Here is a 9,794-nt window from a genome sequence, read left to right as displayed (position 1 = left end):
AGTTACAAAACATAATAAAAATAAAAACACTGGAGAACTGTAGGCCTATTGTCAATCTCTAATAATCCTGTATCATAATCCATAAACAAGAACATTATATCAGTTATTTGAAAATGTTTGTTTAAAAATAATAATAATTTATTAAATATGGTGAGCAAATTATAATTAGGCCATTGTTTTTGGAAGCCTTTTATATACCTTTCTTTACATAAGTCATTAGGTTAATATTTCAAACAGTCACAAATGCTGTTCCCATTTTGCATTTTGGTTAAAATAATATCTTATTTTCATATCCAAGAATCTTTATTGGTCTAATTCAGCTGAAGGGACAAAGTCAATTTTTTTAACAGGTTGTCGTCAAAGGAATCAAGCACACGCTATAATTTACACGCTATTTTCAATAAAACTGAAAATGAAAGAAATCTCCAGGATTTGGCTGATAACTGCAGTAAAACATTAAAAAAAAACAGTTTGCACGATTGCAAAAACTTCACAGCATTGTTTTATTCACAGAAACAATGACAAAACACACATACTAGCAATTTCAGAAAACAACGAGCTTTTCAAAACACCAGAACAGACCGTGTAACATTTATATAACATACTAAATTGATCCATAGCATGAAAATTTGCATGACATAAAGGTTAATGAAAAAAACAGATTTCATGAGAAACAAATATGCAGCGTAGGGAACTGATGTGATGCTGTAAAGCAATATTATTAAGATACTATTACAGTTTTTATTAATATTTTGAATTTGTTTTTATTTTTAGTTAAATTTTTAGTCATTGTATTAGTTTCTATAGTTGCATACAGTTTTAGTTATTTAAGTACATCAAGTTAAACTAAATAAAAATGAGAAATATTGCCTTGGCAACTAACTGAAATAAAATAAGTTTATGCTTTTTGAAATATTTTATTTCAAGTAACAAAAGTGAGTGTTTCATATCAGAACTGAGTCAAAGCTGATATTTTACAGTGAATTATAGAGGATCTAATTCTTATCCGAAACACTGTCAGCGTATCTACTGAAGTCTTTTCATATAAGCTGAGAAAGTTTTACATTTTGATGCAAGATTATGGAATAATGAACTCATTTTGAAATCAACACTGATGAATCATGCACATTCAGTCAATTAAATAAGCTCAACTCGTTGACTTCTAAAATGCAAGTGCTAAAAAATACACATATCCAGGTACAAAAAAACAGAAAGCTAAAATAAGAGGCTCAGACGTAAGCTTTAGAGGTGCTGTTTTCTGACGGCGCTGATCTGTAGATCTTCTGCGGCTGTGAAGAGCTGTAGTTATAGTTTTGAGTCCTGAGAAAGAGAGAGAATAAAGAAAGTCACGACTTGTGTTGTGTTCATCACAGATGAGTTTTTCAGCGATTCGTCTGAGGCTCACCGTGTTTGTGCAGGTCTTGAACTCTTAAAGGAAGTGCAGAGGATTCCTCCGCCCAATATAGCCATAGCTCCTGCCGCCCATCCCAGATACAGACCGGGGCCCAGCTCGTATCTGAAACATCAATGTAATGGCATTTACTTGATCATGTCCAAAAGTGTGGTTTAACCCTATAAAACCTTCTGTATCACATTCATCTAAGACCTCTAAATGAGCAAAACTGTGCTGTTTGACAATCTCCTCCGTGTTGTCTGATTGATAGTTTAGAGTTTTTTTTATCTTTTAGTGTAATTGTACTTCAGCTGCTGCACTGTAAAAAAAAAAAAAAAAAACAGGAAAAAAAAAAAGTTGAGCCAATTTAATATTTTAAGGCAACCAGCTTCGGCAGATTTTTGAGTTTGCTCAACTTATTTTTTTTGTGGGAGATTCTCAGATTTTTGTTGTATGAACTTAAAACGACAAGTTGAGGAAACTCAAAAATCTGTTGAAGCTGGTTGCCTTAAAATTTTTTAAGTTGGCTCAACTTTTTTTTTTTTTTACAGTGTGCTTCACGTGTGTTTTTACTGTCAAATCTTGACTGATTTTGATCAAGTAAACGTCAGAATAACTATAGAGTAATATTTCCAGATGAACACTTGCTGGACTGAAGCAGCTCAGCTTTACTTGATTCTCCATCAATCATTTATTTATTTTTTTAAATCAGTGCGTCTCAAATCTGATCATCAGGATCTTTTGAGGAGCGTTTGTTTCCAGAAGCTTTACTTTCACTGTTCCTCAAAACAAAGCCTCCAAAACATCTCACATCTTCTGAGGAGCGTTTATTTCTTCATCTCTCATCAGCATTGCATTATATGTTTGGATCATGTCAATCTCATCTTACTAAGACATATTATTGGAGATATAGAGCGACTGCTGATATTTACAAGGGTGTAGAATTATGACAATATCCAGCAATAATTTTGATCAATCAATTAAATGTCTGCAGTTATGTCCCCACCAATGCCAAAATCAGACTTGGATATTTATATCATGTTTAGTATCTGCTTACTGTTATAAAGATTTACATTATAGAAATTCATCATATGTGACCCTGGACCACAAAACCAGTCTTAAGTGTCAATTTTTCAGAATTGAGATTTATGCATAATCTGAAAGCTGAATAAATGAGCTTTCCATTGATATATGGTTTGTTAGGATCAGACAATATTTGACTGAGATACAACTATCTGGAATCTGAGGGTGCAAAAAAATCCAAATATTGAGAAAATCACCTTTAAAGTTGTTCAAATGAAGTTCTTAGCAATGCATATTACTAATCAAAAATTAAGTTTTCATATATTTACAGTAGAAAAGTTACAAAATATCTTCATGGAACATGATCTTTACTTAATATCCTAATGATTTTTGGCATAAAAGAAAAATGGATAATTTTGACCCATACAGTGTATTTTTGGCTATTGCTACAAATATACCCCAGCGACTTAAGACTGGTTCTGTGGTCCAGGGTCACATATAAATCAGCATCTGCACCAAATTGCATATAACTGAGCTGTTTTTCCTCCATATTCTCACTGTATCAGACTAAATGAGCCATAAAAGCCTGATGGATCAAATATGATACTCAACAGAAACACATATGCACAGTCCTTTTTATATTTTGTTTGAAGGTTCTATAAACTCTTTTTTAGACTATTATTTCATATTTCAGGCTTTACAGGGTTAAATCTATTATTGCATCTTTTACTCACTTTGTTCCTCCGTAAAAAGGATCATTGAACTCTTGAACGACTCGAGCGGCGTACCACGACACGGCTACCATAACACACAGACCTGACAGAGAGAACAGGCAGAACGTGAACATGTGAATATGTTTGATATAATCCAGTCAGAGTGTGTGTTATTAAACTGACCTGACAGGAGGAACATGATTCCGGCTGTGAGGCTGATCTTGCCCTTCGACTCCTCAGATGTGCTGCCCAGTTTAGTGCACTTGAGTCCCATCGCGGCCAGAATGACAGCCAGCAAACCCAGAATGAGAGCGATTATCATCAGAGCTCGACAGGCCTGGATGTATCCTACAAAACACACACACAACAATCACATCGTACACACATTCTATAAGCTTCAGTCATTTACATGCAGACATATCTTTACAAATGACTAAGAGTGGTAGTATTGTGTACATGCATATGATATTTGAACATTACCATAAGGCAATAACATGGTATTCTCTCAGGAAAAAAGGTAAAAACTCTTACTGGCATGGTACCCTTTAAAAGGTAGGCTACTAATAAGTACACTTAAGGTACTAATATGTACTTTTAAAATACTAAAATGTACCATTAAGTACAAATATGTACTGATATGTATCATAGAGAGAGAAAAAAAAAACATTCTATTCTAATTTCTGTAAAATAAATATCAAAGTACCATACTATTAGGTCCAGGTCATATTTCACCCCAAAAGCAAAAGAAAAAAATATTATTTATAATTAATTCATTATATTTTGCATGAAAGTAAAGCCTGTTCTTGAGATTATTGTAATTATTTAAATTATTTTTTCATTTAAAATATTTAAGTATTTAATTGTCATTATAGTGTTTGTTTAACCGCGTTTCATTAATTCTGATTTAAATAATAATTGTATATTTTTTCATTGTAAATTTGTTGAAAATTATGTCAAAACAGACTTTTTTTATTATGCAAAATACAAGTTCTTTACATTTTTCTTTAGAAGTTTGGGGTCAGAAATGAATATTTTTCTTCAGAAATAACATATTAAATTGATCAAAAGTGACATTAAAGATATTTACAATTTTACAAAAAGGTTTCTATTTCAATTAAATGCTGTTCTTTTGAACTTTCTGTTCATAAGTACATTTCATCACATAGAAAACAGCTATTTTAAATTGCAAAAATATTTCACAATCTGAATTTTTGATCAAATAAATGCAGCCTTGGTGAGCAGAAGGGACTTTTTTCAAAAACATTTCAAATCTGACCCGAAACTAATGAATGATATTAATTCAATGGTATAAGAATATGGTAAAGATACAGCACTACAGTAATAATCAAAAGCAAAACAAAAACAAAATTGAATAGTGCATGAAATTGTCATTTTTTTAATTTTAGATAAATTCTACTAAATTAAATATGTCATGATGATATTTGTAAATAATAATTTTAAATATAATTTTTTCAATTGTAAATTTGTTGAAAAATGCTAATGATATTGAAACTGGCAAATCATACGACCCCTTATCGCCTCAATCCATTTTTGAACAGCACAAACTCTAGTTAGTGTGTGTGTGTGTGTGTGTGTGTGTGTGTGTGTGTGTGAGAGGTGAGTGTTACCAGACAGAGACAGCATGGACTCGAACTGCTTGCAGTTTGTGACGCCGGTGCTTCCCTCGGCACACGACTGCCACAGGTTCTGATAGTACCACAGAGACGTGATCACCTGATCCGCAAACGTCGACGTGCGCCACGAATCATTCAACAACGAAACGAAGGAGAGCAGCCAGCCTCCCAAACACAGCAGAAACCCCAGCAGCTGAACCCCCGTCGACATGATCAACTAACACGGCTCAAATCCACACAGTATCCAAAAAACTCAGAATGAACCCACGAGTCCAGCAGCGGAGAGACTTCACACCGACCCGAGCGCCGTACCAGGATGGGAGTGTGTACGACTGTGTCAGTGTGTTATAGATTCAACAGTCATAAAACCATAAACTCTGCTCCCTCCTGTATGGCTTTCACTAGATAACACCATGGAAGTCAATACAGGAAGTGTCATGTGACTTTAATAGAGAAAAGTTTGAGTTTGACCTCCAAAATAGCCTCTAAAATCCTTGGCCTTTTATGAGGGTTGCCAGGTTTTCACAACAAAACCCATCCCGGTTGCTACTCAAAACTAGCCCAAAACTAGCCCGAAGGTGTTTCGAGAGGGTCCCCAGCTGGTATAATGCAAATCGCAGAGGCTAAATATGAGATTATTGGGGTCGCTTCAACCCGCAGACGTGAGAAACAACCCACGGCAACAGTCTTAGCCCAGTTCCGCGGGAAAACTGAGGACTTGGCAACACTGCAGCGGAATTGCCAGGTTTTCACAACAAACTCGCATAATTTCTACTCAAAACGAGTGCAATTGCGTTTCGAGGGGGGTCCCCCAGTAAAAATCACACTCCGGGGTAAAACAACCCACGGCAACAGTGTTACAGTAACCCAGTTCTGCGGGAAAACCACAGACTTGGCAACACTGATAAACGGTCACCATCTGATTCTAAACGACACATTTTATATAAATCATAAACAGTAGCTGAAACAAGGGTCATTTTTTACTAGAAAAGGAAGGTTTATCAAGATGAACTTTGAATGATGGCTTAAAGTCAAACGTTTAAGAAGTCTTGAAGCCAGCAGATCTGTTTGTAGTTAGTTTTTTTTAATGTTATTGTTATTTTTGTATGATTTATATACTATTATAGTCAATGTTATTTTAGTATCATTGATATAGCATTATGTTTTTTGTTAACATTATGAGTTTGCCTTTTTTTTTTTTCTGTTTTCACTTCAAAACAATTTTGTTTTTTATTTTTATAAAATATGTCTATATGTTTGTTTTGATTCATTTTTTTTCATTTATAACTTATAGTTCATTTAGTTTTAGTCATTTTAGATATTTCAAGATAAACTAAACAAAATATACTATATTTACCCTGATTAAAGTATTCATTAATATTTTGAATGATCTTCTATTTTTATATTTTCAGTTTTAATTTTATTTTTAGTTTAGGTTTTAGTAATTTTGTTATGTGCTTTTGTAATCATATATTATTTTATTTATCTTTCATTTATTTTATTTCAGTTTTAATAATTTCAGTAGTTAGTAGCCACGACACCATTTCTAATTTTCATGTTTGTTTTTTTTTTAAATTATTTTTCATCCAATATTAATTTTATTTTAACTTTGATTTAAATGGTTTTGGAAAATGGTTCTAGTTTCAGTTAACATTTTTTTTCTTCAAGTAATTTTTTTAAAAGTAAATCCTCTTCCTGTAAATCAAATTTCAGTTCATCTTGCTGTAGAATGTGGCCAATTCAAATTTGAACCCATAAATTAAAAGAATTCAATTCTTCAATTCTGTCCAAGAGTTAAACCGCAATCAGGCTGCATTTGAGACACATCTGCAGAAAACTGTACTGTCTTCTAGATTAAAGGTGTGTGTGAGTGTTTTATGAGTTTTTATGACTAGTATAACCTTGTTTTGTCACAGGACTGAGCCACAGCCGTCCATTAAAACGCTCATGATACTGTATCACTGAAACCAGGCAGCAGTATGATGTAATGTGAGCGAAGGCCACGTCGAGGGCGTCTCACCTGGAAGGCCCAGAACGGTCTTGTATCTCTGGCAGTGAATCGCTCCGAGTGAGTTAGACGCACACGACAACCACAGGCCTTCGAACTGAGAGCTGGCCGTCACCACTGCCTCTCCGTGACTGGCTTTCTTCCACACGGCTGAGTTTGTGGTGCTGGACTCCAAACACCAGCCCACGATTCCCAGAAACATTCCCATCAGCTGAAACACCATCGCTGCCATCCTGAGCGAGAGATTCTGAGAAGAGCAACATTTATCAGACTATTCACACAAACAAACAGATAAACAGCTGTGGTCAAAAGTTTACACACACCTTGGAGAATCTACAAAATGTTAATTACTCTACCAAAAAAAGAAGGGATCATTATTTATTTGGAGCTGTCCTGAATAAGATATTTACATAAAAGATGTTTAAAGGTTACTAATGCTACAGAAAGAAGCAAGATGCATTAAGAGCTGGGGGGTGAAAACTTTTGAACCGTTTTCATATCACAATGTTTTTCATTTAGTACTGCCCTTCAGAAGCCACAGAAGATACTTGCATATTTCCCAGAAGACAAAATAAGTAAAACTTACCCTGATCTTCAAATTAAAAAAAGTTTTCTTAATGTTTGAACCTTCTGTGATAGTTGCGTATGAGTCCCTCAGTTGTCCTCAGTGTGAAAAGATGGATCTCAAAATCATACAGTCATTGTTGGAAAGGGTTCAAATATGCAAAATACGCTGAACAACCTGACACAAAATTAAAAATAAAATAAAATAAAAACCGTGCAGGTAACAACGCGCAGTATTAAGAATCAAGGGTATATAAACTTTTCTGCTATTATCTTGTGGTCTATATGTAAACATCTTTTATGTAAAATATCTTATTCAGGACAGTACTAAATAAAAAATAACATGCATTTTGTATCATCCCTCATATTTTCGCAAAACAAGTAACATTTTGCAGATTCTGCAAGGTGCATGTGAACTTTTGACCAAAACTGTACTCTTAAAATGAAGGTTCTTCAATGGTTCTTGGGTTTTGCTTTATAGGTTCTTGGGTTCTTGGGTTTTGCTTTATAGGGTTCTTAATTTGCTGTGTGGCTGTTTAAAGATGCTTCTTCACATCAATATATTGGATTCTGGTTTCTTTGAAGCACAAGAAAACAAACAGAACCAGAAAATGAGGTTCATCAGGCTGGAAAAACATAAATTGTTATATACATCAGTGTGAATGATTTATGAACAAACCCCTCTATAAAAACCCTCAAAATACAGATTGGATTTAGTGAATTTGGTGCATGCAGTGGCTTAGTGTCTTACCTTAAGGGAGTAAAATATCAAAGTTTGATAGAAATGTTAATGAAACCCCAAACATTTATCTAATTTAGATATTACTCATCACAATTCAGTGAAATCTCAACTTTGGTTTTTAAACCAACTTTCTCAATATTAATATCTAGGTTTCATATACCATAAACTCTTGCAAAGAAAGAACTATTTCAGCATAAAGGTTCTTCAGGTTGATGTGATTCTAAAATATGAATATGATTAAAGAATGTTTAAGTATTTATAGAGTGAGAATTTCAGACGTGTTCTATTGAGGACTGGTCAAACGTTGGACTTCAAACTCTTGTGAAATAAAAGCAAATCATGCAGTGCTTAACTTTGCAATTTATTTATCTAATAACATGCATAAAAATGTTATTCACTCATAATGATGAATAAAGCCTTCCAGGAACCAATGTCATTTTAATATAATTGAGATACTATTATAGTTTTTATTTATATATTTTTATTTTAGTTGCTTTAGTAATTTTGTTTTGTCATATTAGTTTTTTTTGTTTTGTTTATTGCAGTTTTACTATTTACATTGTTAAACAAAATGAAAATTTGAAATATTGCCGTGGCAACTAAAATAAAATCATTTTTATTTGTTATTATAATAGTAATAATGCATATAAAACAAAAGACACACTGATATTTAAAACAAAACCTAACTTCACAACAGAATATCTGACAAATATTTATCAGTTAAGACTCGAAGCACAATCAGAAATTGCTACTGATCATTATATTGATGAAAATGAATATTCACACGCACCTGTTTGGCTCCCAGTGGACTGTGACCTAATAATGAAGAATAATTTTGTTAGGTTTCCCCTGAAATTGTGGCTTGTGAGCAGGGTTTTTCGTCTATATGTAAGACAGCAGTGATGGGCGAGTGTCACTGTGTTAATATTGGCTTTAGGTCAATAACCCTGAAAAGATCAAATCCTCTTCAAAACACAAAAAGGGGGCAGAGATGGCCTTCTTTCCAGATGAGACTCATCTCTTGATTCAGGGTCATCCGTCTGTTTCACACACTTCACAGGACACCGATTACACCATTATCAGCAAACACAACATGAGGCTTTAAAGTACATTAATGTTCAAAAGTTTGGGGTGTTTTTGAGAGACGTCTCTTCTGCTCACCAAGACTGCATTTATTTGGACAAAAGTGAAATATTATTCCAATTTAAAATAACAGTTTTCTGTGTGAATAGGTGTTAAAGTATAATTTATTTCTGTGATGCGCAGCTGAATTTTCAGCATCATTACTGCAGTCTTCAGTGTCACATGATCTTCAGAAATCACTCTAATATGCTGATCTGCTGCTCAACAAACATTTCTGATTATTATCAGTGTTGAAAACAGTTGCGCTGGCTGATATTTTTGCGGAAACTTATTTTTGGGGATTCTTTGATGAATAGAAAGCATTTATTTGAAATGGCAAAAAATATAAATGCCTTTAGTCACTTTTCATCAATTTAATGCATCCTTGTTGAAAAGTGTTAATTTCTAACGTTTGAACTTTTAACCAAACCCTTTTTACATCATGAAAAAAACCGGAAATGCGCCAATTTGTCAACAAAAGCCTAATATACTAACATTATTTTTGCTAAATATTTAGATTTCTTGTGAATTTGGGGTGAAATATGACCTGGATGTTTCTACATGAAACCCAAACTGTGTAATTAATTAAACAAAA

At 33.6% G+C, this 9,794-nt stretch overlaps 1 protein-coding gene across 3 annotated transcripts; it reads right to left on the bottom strand.

The window, feature by feature from the left end:
- Positions 1-22: 22 nt before the first annotated feature.
- On the bottom strand, positions 23-9,022 carry cldn15lb (claudin 15-like b). Of its 3 annotated transcripts, XM_058744582.1 has the most exons (7): positions 8,868-9,015; positions 7,358-7,912; positions 6,784-7,018; positions 3,313-3,477; positions 3,151-3,232; positions 1,406-1,516; positions 50-1,320 (listed from the first exon to the last, which is right to left on the bottom strand). In XM_058744582.1, exons 3-7 carry the CDS (start codon positions 7,001-7,003, stop codon positions 1,230-1,232), a joined length of 669 nt encoding a protein of 222 aa, XP_058600565.1. In that variant the 5' UTR covers positions 7,004-7,018; positions 7,358-7,912; positions 8,868-9,015; the 3' UTR covers positions 50-1,229. The 3 variants fall into 3 exon arrangements, with proteins under 3 accessions (XP_058600566.1, XP_058600565.1, XP_058600564.1); XM_058744581.1 differs by lacking the exon at positions 7,358-7,912 and having other exon boundaries at positions 52-1,320; positions 8,868-9,022; XM_058744583.1 differs by lacking the exons at positions 6,784-7,018; positions 7,358-7,912; positions 8,868-9,015 and adding an exon at positions 4,758-6,777 and having other exon boundaries at positions 23-1,320.
- Between the last annotated feature and the right edge of the window lie 772 nt (positions 9,023-9,794).

This window comes from Onychostoma macrolepis, chromosome 15 (assembly GCF_012432095.1).
Source record: "Onychostoma macrolepis isolate SWU-2019 chromosome 15, ASM1243209v1, whole genome shotgun sequence".
NCBI lineage: Eukaryota > Metazoa > Chordata > Actinopteri > Cypriniformes > Cyprinidae > Onychostoma > Onychostoma macrolepis.
Note: the sequence above shows the minus strand (reverse complement) of the source record. Positions and strands in the feature narration are given on the sequence as shown.

What these genes read in the sequence shown, in the direction of transcription:
- cldn15lb (XM_058744581.1), bottom strand. Translation starts at nt 7,003, where the DNA reads ATGGCAGCGATGGTGTTTCAGCTGATGGGAATGTTTCTGGGAATCGTG. An exon ending in GACCGTTCTGGGCCTTCCAG is followed by an intron (nt 3,478 to 6,783) that starts GTGAGACGCCCT and finishes TGTGTTTTGTAG; the next exon opens with GATACATCCAGGCCTGTCGA. An exon ending in CCTTTTTACGGAGGAACAAA is followed by an intron (nt 1,517 to 3,150) that starts GTGAGTAAAAGA and finishes TTGATGTTTCAG; the next exon opens with ATACGAGCTGGGCCCCGGTC.